At 45.6% G+C, this 13127-nt stretch overlaps 1 protein-coding gene across 6 annotated transcripts in view; it reads left to right on the top strand.

The window, feature by feature from the left end:
• Nucleotides 1-13127, top strand: part of MAPKAP1 (MAPK associated protein 1) — an 87798-nt gene that overhangs the window by 60165 nt on the left and 14506 nt on the right. For 4 of the 6 annotated variants that reach the window (XM_064676509.1, XM_064676510.1, XM_064676511.1 and 1 more), the window contains 2 exons: nucleotides 3911-4018; nucleotides 10367-10507. In XM_064676509.1, the coding sequence (XP_064532579.1) occupies nucleotides 3911-4018; nucleotides 10367-10507 (249 nt within the window). The remainder of the gene's footprint in view (nucleotides 1-3910; nucleotides 4019-10366; nucleotides 10508-13127) is intronic. The other 2 variants (XM_064676513.1, XM_064676512.1) reach the window with 2 other exon arrangements.

Raw genomic sequence — 13127 nt, forward strand, 5'->3', positions numbered from 1 at the left:
GGTATCCACAGTGCTGAGTGACAGGACAATAAAATGAGAGAGGGAATTCAGTGTCAATGAGTGCAAAATAATATACATGGTGAAAAGCAACTGTAACTACGTGTGTAGAGTCACGGGCTCTAATTACCTTCCATCAGTCAGGAAAAGTATCCTGAGTATCCTGAGTAGTTCCTCTGAACACTTCAGCTCCAGGTCAGAATGACAAATGGAACTTCAGGAATTAGGAAAGGAGTGGGGAACAAACCAATATCACTATGCCAGTCCATAAATCCCCACATCTCATTTGCAATATTTTATCTCAAAAAAGATAATACAGAAGTAAAGAGATACAGAAAGGGATGAATGTGAAAGTGAATCAGATATGTGAAACAAGGAGCAGGTGCTGAGGAGGAAAGGGCTTTCCTAGTGTGAAAAAGGCACAGCGGGGTACAAGAGGTGTCTGTGGAGTGCAAGGGCTGGGGCTGGTGAATTGGGAGGGTTTTATCCTGTTCTTAGACAGGAGCTGCTCCCCCGAAACGTCGGGCTGGCAATGGCGAACAAAAGGAGATTCTTTTCCTCACACAGGGCAATAAACTCGGGTATATAGGCTCAGTTTTAAGCCAGCTGGGGTTTTTGTTGATACTGATCTGTTTAGTTTAGGCCTGACAAGTCCACAAACATGAAATATTCTTTTTTTAATCCTTAGTTCACCCTAATAACTAGTTTGGAGATGGAGAGGGGTTTGGTTGGGGTTTTGTTTAGAGCCTGGTTCCCCGTTGCAGTGTTAGTGTTGTTTATTGTGCAGATTCACCCCTGACCGTGGCATTCTTCATTGCTATTGAAAGTTAATGGGGGAAAAATTGCATTCCAAACATTTGAACCCGTAGTAGCCATGGCTGAACTTAGTTGATCTCTGGTGATCGGTTCAATTTAGTTACGATTTTTAGCCATTAGGCTGGGGCTGAATGATGGTGATTTGGTTGAGGCCAAATGTCTGCAGAAAATTGGCTGTTTGATAAGAGCCCTGTTATCAGAGGGGGATACTTTCTCATTTACATTTAGATGAGTATTGATTATTTATTTACTCAGAGAAGTGAGATTCGTTCCCAATCTTATCTCTCTCGTCTCTGCTTGTCAGCAGAAAGAGAGAGAGAGCTCCTGACAACAGCCCAAGATAACAGCACTTTGTAGTGGAGATAAAAGTTGGAATGGGCCTTTTTCTAGTCTTGACTGAAAGGATAAGTTTTAAAAATTAGAACTGATGGGTCATGCTTTCAAAAGCCCTTTCTGAAGGCTTTGCAGCTTAAATGGCAACAGAATTGGTTTGTTGGTGTGCGGGTGGCCATTCCCTCCTGTAAGGGAGACACTTAATTTGATTATATGGTGGGATTCTTCCCAGCACCTTTGTGTGTGCACAGGGAAGCTGTGGGTGTTGGCAGCTGCTTCCTTGGTTTTAATTCCTGGTAAACATTCCTCTCTTTAAAGGAGTATCTTGAAATAGCCAAGCACGGTGGGTATCTGTGGACAGAATCTGTGGTGTCAGTGGTTAAACAGGGAGCACTGGGAGCTGCCATCAGTGGGAGAGCTTGGCTTGGATCCCTGGCCAGGACCATCCGTGCTAGGATTTTAAAGGTTTATTTTGCAACTGCATAGAGCGTTTGCATGAGATTACAGAAATCCATAAAATCCAGCTTTGGTATTGCCACCTGAAATTTTGTTGAAATTCACAGAGCAGGATTCCAGTAGGAGACCATTAAATTATCCAATGTTTCTACTACAGTGACATCCTTTGAACCTGTGAGAGAAGCCTGGTAGTAAAACTCCTCCACAGAATCAGCCTAACATTCTTCATCTGTTGGGAAGCAGGGGTCATGTAAATGTGGACGGATATTTAAAGCATTATTGAAGAGTAGATACTCTCTTAAAATCCATTTACACTTTTCTTATTAATTTCTTAGTATTTTCTGTTTTCAAAGAGTAATCCAGAAGGCAGGTTGACCTGTTTCCTCTCCAGAGCTCTAGCTCCCTGCTTTATTAGCAGAGTTAACACAGGCTTGACACAAACTGGATAAAATAATTTACCTGATCACGGAATTCTCAAACTGCTCCAGATAAAAATCATCCTTTGCCGCTGGCAGGGTGATTTGGAGGGTGTGATCCCTGTTGGCTCTCCACAGGGTTCAGCAGCATGAGGAGTGTTGCTGACATAGGTGATGCTGTTCTTTGGAGTGGATCCAGCTGCTGGAATCAGATCCACACAGAGGGATGGTGAGCCCCTGCCATGCTCCTGGGTTTAACCTTGTCGTCGTGTGTGTGGGAGCCTGGGGTGGTTTGAAGGCTTTGGTAGCACTGATGTCTGTCCTTTGCCTCATCCCACTGCTGGGAAGCACCAGGCGAGTTCATCTCTCCATGCCAGAGGTACCCTGGGCTGGCACTCAGCCATTAGTTCCAAGACAGGGGAATTTCACTCCTTGCTCTGCTCTGATTTGAGATGGTTTTGGGGTGGGAGCAGGATGGAGGCTGTGGTGGAGCCGGGGAGCTGGGGCACAGCGAAGGCACTGGTGTCAGCAGGTGCCATCCTGGGCACACTGCTCTGGAGCTCCAGTGGCAGCAAGAGCTCTGTCTGTGATGGGAGTGCCTGGAGCAGGAGTTTGGTACCTGGTACCAACAGCACCGATGTCCAGATGGGAACCAGCAGTTCCCTCAGATGGGGCTTGGGAATCTCTGGAAGATGCTTGTGGCGAATGGACAAAGCCAGCAGGTTTTGCTGTCACTGATCCTGTTCTTAAACCTACACTGGTTTTTAAATCCAAATTGATTTACTGCTTTGAGATTTGTTTCAATTCAGTATATTTTGCTTCTGCCTAACAAGCCAGGCCTCTGTTTATTTAATTTATTTTAAATTGTTAATCACATTTCCAGTGGCTGGGAGAGGAGCAGCAATGGTGCTGGGTCTGTTTGCCTTTCTTTGTGCTGCACTGAGACGTCTCCACTGCTTCTTGAGTGCAGTTTGTGCTGCAGATGCTTCGACAGCTCCACGTGCCATCACTGGTTGTGCTGGGCAGGGTGGGTTTCCTCCTGTGTCCTGCAAAAAGCCTGGCCCCATGTCTGCTCTGAGTGTCACTGGGAATAAGGGGGCTCTGTAACGTTCTGCTTGGGGAGGAAACACGCCTGGGCCGAGCAGCTTCACGTGGCTTTGGGGAGACAGAATGAGAAGCCATAATTGAAATTCTGCTGTAGTAAATTTAAAATTAATTGGCTAACAAATTCCATTCCTTAGGCATGCCATCCGAGGCTGAAAGACTTAATTTTTTTATATGTTTTAAATATTTCATCATATATGCTCATAATTCAAAGTCAGGAAACAGTTGGAAATATTTTAAGTACTGATAAAGGGGGAATAGATTTCGTTATTTCAGTTCTATGTTTTTTGTTACATTAAGACCTGCTTAAAGGTGCTTTGCATTACTTAAGATTTTTCAGGTATCTGTGTAGCATTATTTTGCCAGGTTATACTGAAATCACACAGCTGAGAACTTGGTGTGCACTTCATGTCTCAGGTGTGAGCAGGAGTGGAGTCACCCCATACTGTTGGAGAGTGGGAGCACAGCCCCCACCAGCTCCTGCCCTTGGGAGGGGCTTTCCTTCTTCCAGGGTCCCCCATGGAGCTCTGTGCACTTGGGTCTCCCCCCACCCTGACCACTGCCAGGATGGCAGGGCCAGAGCTGACTCATGGGGTTCACCTGGAATTGTATCAGGTTCCACACCATCCTCACCTTCTGACAGGGCCCTTTCCTTTGGCAAAGAGCTTTGAGACATCAACACCCACCTGCTCTGCTCCTGGGCTGCAAATAACCTCGTGTTAGTTGAACGTGCTAAGCCATCACTGTGTTAGAAAACGGATGATTTTACAAGTTACTTTATGTTTCAGGTCCTCAGTATCGGCTGGAGAAGCAGAGTGAACCTAATGTCCCAGTAGATTTAGACTGTACCTTGGAGAGCCAGAGCACTTTGGAATTCTGCCTTGTCCGGGAGAACAGTATGTTTCCCATTTTCACTTTTGCTCTTGTAAACTGCTTAAACTCACTTCAGTTATGTATTTTGGAACACAAGCTGTACTGTCTGGGCAAGTACATTTTGACGAGACTCTCTGTCCCGAGGCACTTTCCGTGGTGCCAAAACAATATTCCAGAGGGAAATGATGGATTTCATACCTCTAGTAAATAGTCTGCATCCTGTTTATCACTTCATGATTAATCTTTCGCTGTTAAACTCTGCTCTGTAAAGTTATGACCAACCCTGAAAAACACGAAATATGAACCTGTCTGTGTTGCAGACACTGCTCAGTGAGTCGAGGGGTTGGTCTGCAGTGTGTTGTGCCAGGTCAATGTGGCTGTCAGAGGCACTGGGGTTTTCTAATAAAATTTAAAGAAATTAGCCATGCAGAAGTAACTAGAGCAGTTTGATGGTTTTTGAAGTGCCAAACAAATAATCTTCTCTCCAGCTATGCTCAAATATTTTTATTCTATTACTGTTTTAATGTTCTAATATTATTTCCTTATTTATTTCTTTTCATGAAATTACATGAAGCTTTAAAAAAGAGACAACTAACATTGATTTGTGTTTGTTTCCATAGCATTTTGGTTCATTCTTCATTCTTTACAACAGTCACACTCTCGGTTTTGGGGCTCTTTTGTTCCATTTTGTGTAAAAATGTTGATTGTACTAATGAGTAAAACCAGTCACATTCCTGCTCTCAGCCAAGCCCACACTGCACACAGCCAGAGTAAGAGCCTGTTTCGAGCCATAGAAGAGGTTTTTCTTTCTGTGCAAAGATTAGACCTTTCCACTGATGCTTTTTGGCCGTGGCAACTGTATTTTATCTCCAAATGGCAGCAGAGCCTCCCCAGAGCACCTCCTAATTCCAGCAGGGAGTAGCAGCCCCTGCTCTGTTCATGGAATAGCAGAGGTGACACAGCACCACGAGCTCCCCAGACCTGCAGCACTGCTGGGGCTCAGATTAACACTCTTGGGTTTGGCCGCTGCTCTCCGTAGGGTGGGACTTGCTCCCAAAATATTCCTGGTGCTCCTGGTTCATTTCTTCATAAAATGGTTCTAAGAAACTGCAGGAGAGACCTTGGCAGGAGGGAGCAGAGGGGCTGTGCCCACGGCAGGAGGGAGCAGGGAGGCTGTGCTGAGGAAATGGAGCAGTTCTGACCTCGCTAATCGAGTTGTGCTCTTCCACAAGCCAGAATTCCCCGACGTCTGCATCCCACCTATTACTTTTGTATTGATTTTTAATCTATGAAACGATGCACACTAGTCATACTTCCATAGGCTTTGCATGTGATTTAAAATAACATTTTTTTTAACCAAGGCTCTGTAATTAAAAGAATATTGTATATACTTCATTTTTAATGTATTTTAATCATCTGTGGAGGAATCCAGGCTGTGGCCTATAGCTGTATCTTCTGCAAGTCTTTGCTCTCATGAGTGACTTGGGTTCAGGTTGTACTGTTACTTTAACAGTAAATCTGTCAAGTTTGTAAGTTCTGTAGCAGGAGGCAGTGGGTCTGCTCTGCTTGAGCAGCAAATACTCCAGGAGAGCCTCAGGGGCCTTGGCTCAAAATAATTGTCAATAAATGTAGCATTGAGGGGACACCTTTCCCTTTCCCCAAAGTCCTGTGCTACATCACTCCTCTCCCCTCCCAGGCCAGGGGACACCAAAGCAAGCCCTGCTTCTCTGCAGAGCAGCATGTGGAGAGGTGTGGGATGGACCCCCGAGGCTGCCAGGTCAAAATTCCCTCAATTGGTGAGCTCTCCTGCCCTCATTAAGCAAATTGATGGTGCCCATCTAAGAGCATAATGTGGAGGCCATCTAGGATGGGGATTCCCATGACAGAGAACATCCTGGGCTGGACCCCAAGGACTCCCTGGGCTCACTGAGCTCCTGGTGCTTCTCCAGCCACCATCCTTCCCATCTGCAGTGGCATCACTGCGTGGGTGGTGGCTTTTGGTCCCAGTCATGGGTCTTGTGTTCATCAGCCATGCCTGGCACCTGGGAGAGCAAAGGCAGAACTGGCACTTTGACTCTGGAGTTCAGGAGCAAGTCCCAGCTTTGGTTTGCTCAAGGCTGACAGGAATCTAGGCAAAATAATAAACACTTTGGTGAATTCTGCCTCTTTTCTGCGTGCTTTCTGAATTGATCCCAAACATGAATAAGGAACACAGGAGAAATGTTATGTTTGTCGTTTCTGCCCCCAAAGTGGGTGAATTTAAAGTGATCCTGCACTGTCCCTGCTCAGGGATTTGTGTTGGCCCTGCACACAGAGGGGCTCAAGGGCAATACAGTGTGTGAGATCAGTCACAATCCCTGGCTCCCCCCTGCACAGCCAGAGAGTGCTTTTTGGGGTGCTTAGGAGGTATCTTTTGGTGTGACATTAGAATAGAAATATTGACAGTTTTGCACTATTAATAAAATAATGGCTTGACAATCCTATCATCAAACTGAAATATTCACTTTGTGCATTCTGTCTTGATTTGAAATACTTTTAGCTTCAATATGCCAGTCAGGAAAAGCTCTGTTGTAACACCTATTGCTTGTAAATGTGCTCTTCATAGTCTCGTAGTCATTTATAAATATATATATGGATGATGCCAAGCATCTGCTGGGAGAAGAGCTGCCATGTTCCTTTGGGCAGCAGAAAGTTTATATTTCAGGGTATTAAATGAAACAAAGAACTTTCCATTATTAAGAAATATGTATGGAGAAATCCCCTTTCCATCCAGCATTTCCTAATAGCATTCAAGCTAATAAACTGCTTCCAGTGTGCAGAACTTTTAACTCGAACAAAGATTTATCTTTAAACTGAAAGCTGCACTTTGTAATGTGAAATGCCTTTATGTGTGGTAGCAAACCGTTCATGGCTAATTTAGTTTTATTCTTGCCATCTTACTTCTGGAAAGTTCCTCTTTCTCATTTTATCATTAGATAGTAATTAGTATTCAAGGGAAATTGGTCTTAATATATTAAAATTGGTTTAGTGCCTTTAGACCTATAGCAAAGCCAGTGTCTTATTGGAAAATGTAATTGGGGACTCTGTGTATGTAATTAATTGTATTGCAATTAAGAACTTTCATTAAGCAATATTCTAGTACATTAAAGTAATAAGGGACATTTTTGCAGTGCAGTTAACTTTGTATTTTGTTGTTTTATCGAGGAAATACAGGTTCACTTGCTCTTGAATAGTCTGCATATGGCATTTCAATATTCTGGTATTCCTAATGAGTCATTTTTATCTGTCCTCTGGTGCTGGCAGGGGTCCCTGTTGGAGGAGGCTCCTGCTTTAGCTGAGTCCCCATCAGAGGAGGCTCTTGTTTAGCTTCTGCCTTATTTCAGGCTCGTGGTTCTGGTGCTGTTATCCCGTTGCTGTTTGTCTCATTTGAAAGTCAGGAGTTTCAGTGAGGGGATTGGCCCGAGGGACCAGTTTAACTCCGTGTGTCACAGTGTCCCTCTGGGTCTGTGTCCTGCCATCCTCAGGCACAGGATCTGTGTGATGGGGCAGTTCCTGGCTGCTCTCCCAAGAGAAGCAACTTAGAAATCCTGTGAAGCTGAATCTGTTCACAAAGTTCATGAAACAGAGATGGCCAAGGTTACAGACACAGGGCAGATCTGAGAGGCTTCCAGGGCAGAATCCTGCCCCAGGGCTGCAGCACTGGCAGGTGCTCACAGGTTTAGTTACAGCCACGGTTTTTTTTCTGGATGTGACCTGGCAGGCTGCAAATTTTCTTTCTAATACTTTTATTTTGGGTAAGTGAAATCTGAGAAGCCTCAGCATCATCAGAGCTGTGTAACATTGTCCCGTGGTGTCCCCCCTGTGCCACAATCCCGGGTGGATGGCCAGGCTGGGGCAGTTCAGAGCCGGGGGGGTGGGCACAGGGGCAGTGGTACCCTCAAGGTGTCCTGTGGGTCCTGATCCTGTGGAGTGTTCTAAGCACATTCCACAGGAGGTGTGGGAGGGAGGTCGGGTGTGTTGCCACTTTCTGTGATATTTCTGGTCTCTGCTGATTCAGTTTGGCTGTGGGTGCTGATGCTCCCTCACAGGTAACTCTGTGTTTAACACCCTCCTGCAGCACTGCCCATCACCAGCCAGAGCCCTGTCACTGAGTTGGCAGAGGCAGCACGTGGCACCTCACTCCCACTGGGAACCCCTCTGCGTCTGGGAGCAGGGCTTTGTTAGGGACAGCACTAAGGACCTCCCTGTGTGAGGCCCAGGGCTCCTGTCCCCCCACCCGCAGTGACCCCTTGTCACTGTGGGTCCTTCCCTGCTCCACTGTGTCCCCATCTGTCCCAGGTGTCCCCACGTGTCCTGCTGCAGCTCACACCCCATGGGGTGTCATGGCCACACACTGGGGACAGGGCTGCAGGGGCATGTCCCTGCTTTCCATCGGGGAGGAGGCTCCCAGCTGGCACCCAGCAGCAGGGCTGCCGTGCCACTGCCACCCTCCTGCCTCACTTTCAGGCACTGCCATGCCACAGTCTTTCAAGAGGCTTTTAAGTGCACCAAAAAGTTTGACATATCTCAGTGTATCTTTGGAGTAGTGCAGCATGAGGGTTTGACATGATACATTATGATAATCCATAGTATAGAGACATTAACACAGGGGTCTGTGACAAAATGCATTGTAATGTCTTGGAAGGAGCCATTACAATTTATCTTGTCATTCTGGAGCATGGAGTGGTTGCAGTGTTAAGATGGCTCTGCATAAATTCACATGGAGACTGTTTCATTTGATTTTTGGAATCCTTTCAAGTCAAATGGCACAGCCCAACTTGTAGTTTAACCCCTCAGTGTCCCACTTCCCCAGAGAAGGTCTGTGGTGCGTGGGGAGGGCAGCACTTGGAAAGCTCTGCTGAACATCTTTGACACAGGAATCTCCTGCTTTATGCTCTCAATGTGGATTTTGAGTCATTTAACAGCAGATCCTCACCTTGCTTTGGTGTAGACAGGAAAGATGTTTATGGTAAGCAGTGGTGTTATGGAATTAGCAGGGAGACAGGGAATGCAGCAGAAGTGCTCCCTGCTCACAGGGGTTTCCCTTCTCCCACCTGCACTTGTCCTGGTGATGCCACAACCCCGACAGCCCCCCGTGCTCAGCAAACAGCGTGTCCTTCAGCAGCTCTCAGTGCCCCATCCAGAGGGATCCTGCTCCTGCATCCGTCTGGGTCGGAGACACGTGCCAGGGTTTTCCTCCCCAGACCCATGGCCTGTCCTGGCAAACCATCCCTTTGTCACTGGAACCCAAACATGGAAACCCAGCGTGGCTTCCCTGTGATCCCTGGACAAATGGGAATGTACATCCCAGCGGGAAAGGTCGGCACAGGGAGCATTAGTGTTGAGACTGCTCCAATGGTGCAAGTCTCAATCAAAATTAATGCTGAAAAATCTGACAAGTTGGTACCTGCCTTGCTGGAGCTTTAAGATCTGTACTAAAATTCCATCATCTCATCTTCCCGTTATTAAAATTTCAGCAAAATATAAAGTTTTCATTAATCTCCTGCAGCAAATTTAGTTCTCTGAACTGGCAGTTGGTTCAGCTTTTAGGACTACATTAGCCAGGATATTAAACAAAACGTGTCATTCCTCAGGATCTCCTGTAGGAAGCTAAATCAGTTTTCGAGCATATTTATGCCACTTTATCTACCAGCATCTGAACGATCATTTCGAGCTGAGGTGCTTTATTAGCAGCTGGCATCGAAATTACTCCACACACAATTATAAATCGCATTATAGTAATGTTGGAATTGGTGTTAATCCAACGTCATAAAAGGTAAAAAATCTTTAAAGTGCGTTATATTTTTTCAGTAATTGGCATTTTGGTTTAATGAGTTGTTACCTTTTATAAAGGCAGTACCTGCAGTGGTGATGAGAATACTCATCAGTAAATAAAGGGAGGCTTTGCATCAGCGTGCCCGAGGTGCTGCCAGCACCACAGCACGTGGGGGTGGTGGACCATGGGAGATCTGTGCCAGTGCAGGCATCGAGGGTGGCACCTCTGGGCACAGGCCCCTCCCTGGGCTCCCTCCTGGCGACAGGCTGTGGGTGCCCAGCAGGGTCCCCCCAGGATCCCTGTGGTCCAGGGCTGCCTCCTGCCCACTGGGAACCTGCTGCTGGGACACTGGGCTGCTCCTCATGTGGCCACAGACGTCTGTCATCAGGTCCTGAGTGCCTCAGTGACTTTATTCTGGGATGGAGGGTGGATTTCCACCTCCCAGAGACACAAAGCTGAGCATGTAGCTCTCCCTCCCCCAGCCCTGTGCGGCCGTGCCGGCTGCGCGTGAGCCGGTGCCAAACCTGCCCTTCACTGCTCTTGGCTTGTTCTGCAGGTTCCAGAGGAGAAGAGGTCTCGGAGGAGGACCCCCAGATCGATATTGCCACAGTGCAGGACATGCTCAGCAGCCACCATTACAAGTCCTTCAAAGTCAGCATGATCCACCGGCTGCGGTTCACCACGGACGTGCAGTTAGGTAACTCCATCCCTGCGGAATGCCGGGGAGAACGGAGCAGCTCAGGCCTTTGGCCATCTCTGACAGCTGCCTGTCCACCTCAGGCTGTTTTAAAGCAGTCACTATCACCTTGGTCCATTTTCTTGTGGAGCATTTGAAAGTGTTTCTAGCATTTCAGTGGTTAAAAAAATTCCTTTCAGTTGAAAATTCTTCAGTATTTTTATTACCCCCAATCAGTTGCACATGTTGCCTCTGAACGAAGGCCATTATTTAATGACCTCATATCTTTTTCTCAATCTAGGCTTCCTAATGGAAAGCTTCTTGCCAACTGTTTTATTATTTTTAAATGAGGCTTTGCAAAATTAAGAATTATTGGGTTTTTCCTTTTCTGAGACTGAAAGATTTTAACAACCAAGTGGAATCTGAGGTGGAACAAAATAAAACGAGCATTCTCTAAGGTTTTATATTGTCCCTATTGGCTTGCTGAATGCTTTTGAAAACCCGAAGGCCAAGGGCTGACAGAATCCTGAATTATAAAAGCCCCATTACTGTTTTAAAATGATTGAATGGCTTTTTATCTTTGTGTTTAAATTGTGAAAATTTGATTAATGATGCATTGGTAGGTGACCTGTGACATTCCTGCAAATACCTTCCATAAAGAAATGATTCAGCAGTAAAATATTAAGTGCCATAATGTTTACAAAATACATTTATTCTGTAGAGTTCAGCAGAATTGTTAAATTTAAACTATACCAATTCCTGTATTATTGTCAGTACAGTCCCTTCATTCTTCCATCCTGAAGCCCATGGAAGAGTACATGTCTGTAAAATTCCCCCAGAAGAGGCTTTTTTGGTTTATTTTGAGCTGTCTAGTTAAGGCAGGATTTATCTGCTGGTGCTGGAGCAGGGCAGTGCTGGGCATGTTCGCTGCATTCGAGCAAACTCTCGGGGTGTGATAGTTTGCTTCCAGTGAAGTTTGACTCACTGTATCTGGGAAGTGTCAGAAATGAGAGCTTGAAAAGGTCATGACAGATCACTAAAGATAAATGGTTAAGGGAGAAGAGCTGTTAAATGAAACAAATGGCTTAACTTGTGCAGCAGTGGAGGAGCTGACCCTGCCCAGTGCTGTAAGGACCATAAAATTTCCCTTTTATAACAATCTGTGAACTTGTATGGGTTTGATGGCAGTGCACTGACAATGGGGGTTTTATAATCTAATTATTTTTCAAAAATCAAAGAAAACCCCAGTGGGTGTTCAAAGCTTGGACAAATGTAGAGAATCAAAACCTTTCAATAAATTTGAAGTGAGTATATGTTGCTGAGGTTTTTCCTGGATTTTTTAAAGGTATTAAAAGAGAAACACTGGTAAAAAAAGCACCAAGGGGCTGTTTGGGTTCGGGCTGCTGCTGAGTGTTACATGTTACCTATGAGTGACAGACTGCTCCTTCCACCCTGAATGGAAAAAATGGGGGCTAATTTTTTGTTTTTGCTCAGAGTAACTGTTCTGGGAGCTGTTCTCTGGCAGTTTGATGGTGGCCAGTTGCACAGACTTTGTAGCATTTTTGTTCCATCAGCCACAGCAAAGTGACAATGTTTCTTCAGAACCCTGAGAATCCCAAGTCATTCCTTTGCTCCTTGTTGGCTGTGCAAGAGCAGATCGGCCAAGGGACCGTGGGTGCACTGGAAACACCCGTGTGGATTTGGGACAAGTGCTCCAAATAACCCCATGGAAGGTTGATTACATGTGACAGAACCCAGAAATGGTGAAGACCCTCAGTGTAGCCCCTCACCCCTCCCTACACTGTGTATAGCTCTGTAGTAAAAACCAGTCTGTGGATGACCATGGGAGGAATGCCCAGCCCTGAGTGAGAGTTTTATTGCAGTTTAAGGTCTGGGGTTTGTGTTTCAGCCCATATCACAGGGCAGTGCACACACAGCAGCACTCTCAGCAGTTTTACAAAGGCTCTATCATGTTATGGAGGAATAAGACACATTTGCTTGTGTATCACATTAGCAGAACTAACAGGAGCATATTGTCTGGGAAAATGGTTGCTGGCAAGTATTTCAGAAAAGGGGGGGCTCTTGCAGACCCCAACAAAGGAAGCAAGAACAGAACAGTGTTACTGGACACATCAATGACATTTCTTTTGATAAAATGAATGAATTAAAAAAATAGTAGGAGCAGCATTTTTACTTGGGTTTTGAGTATGACTGATTTGTGCTGTGAGACAGAGGCTGCAGAAGCCTCAGACACAATGCTGTTTTGATTTTAGGTTTCAACACATCCAGATTGTGAGAACAATAACAAAAAAAAGACAACATTCTTTGTCAATGTGCTCTCTGGATGTGGGTGAGCTTGAGCCAGCGATGTCGAGATACAGAAATAATGGATGAAGTATACAGCGACAATTTGCAGATAAAAATAATAGAAGTTAGAGTGTATTTTACATGATAAAAAAAAGATGAAAGAGGAGGAAGTCTGTTCCATCTGAGATGGTTACAAAATGGTGAAGTAGCCTCTGCTGAAAAGATTGATGCAATGGGGAGTGACCTTGGCTTGGAGCAGGAGCTGGTGATGTATGTATGAGCATCTCGCTGCTAAATGGACCCAGATTTGTAGCACTAATATACATGGAAGCCC

The sequence above is a fragment of the Pseudopipra pipra genome, chromosome 20, assembly GCF_036250125.1.
Source record: "Pseudopipra pipra isolate bDixPip1 chromosome 20, bDixPip1.hap1, whole genome shotgun sequence".
Taxonomy (NCBI): Eukaryota; Metazoa; Chordata; class Aves; order Passeriformes; family Pipridae; genus Pseudopipra; species Pseudopipra pipra.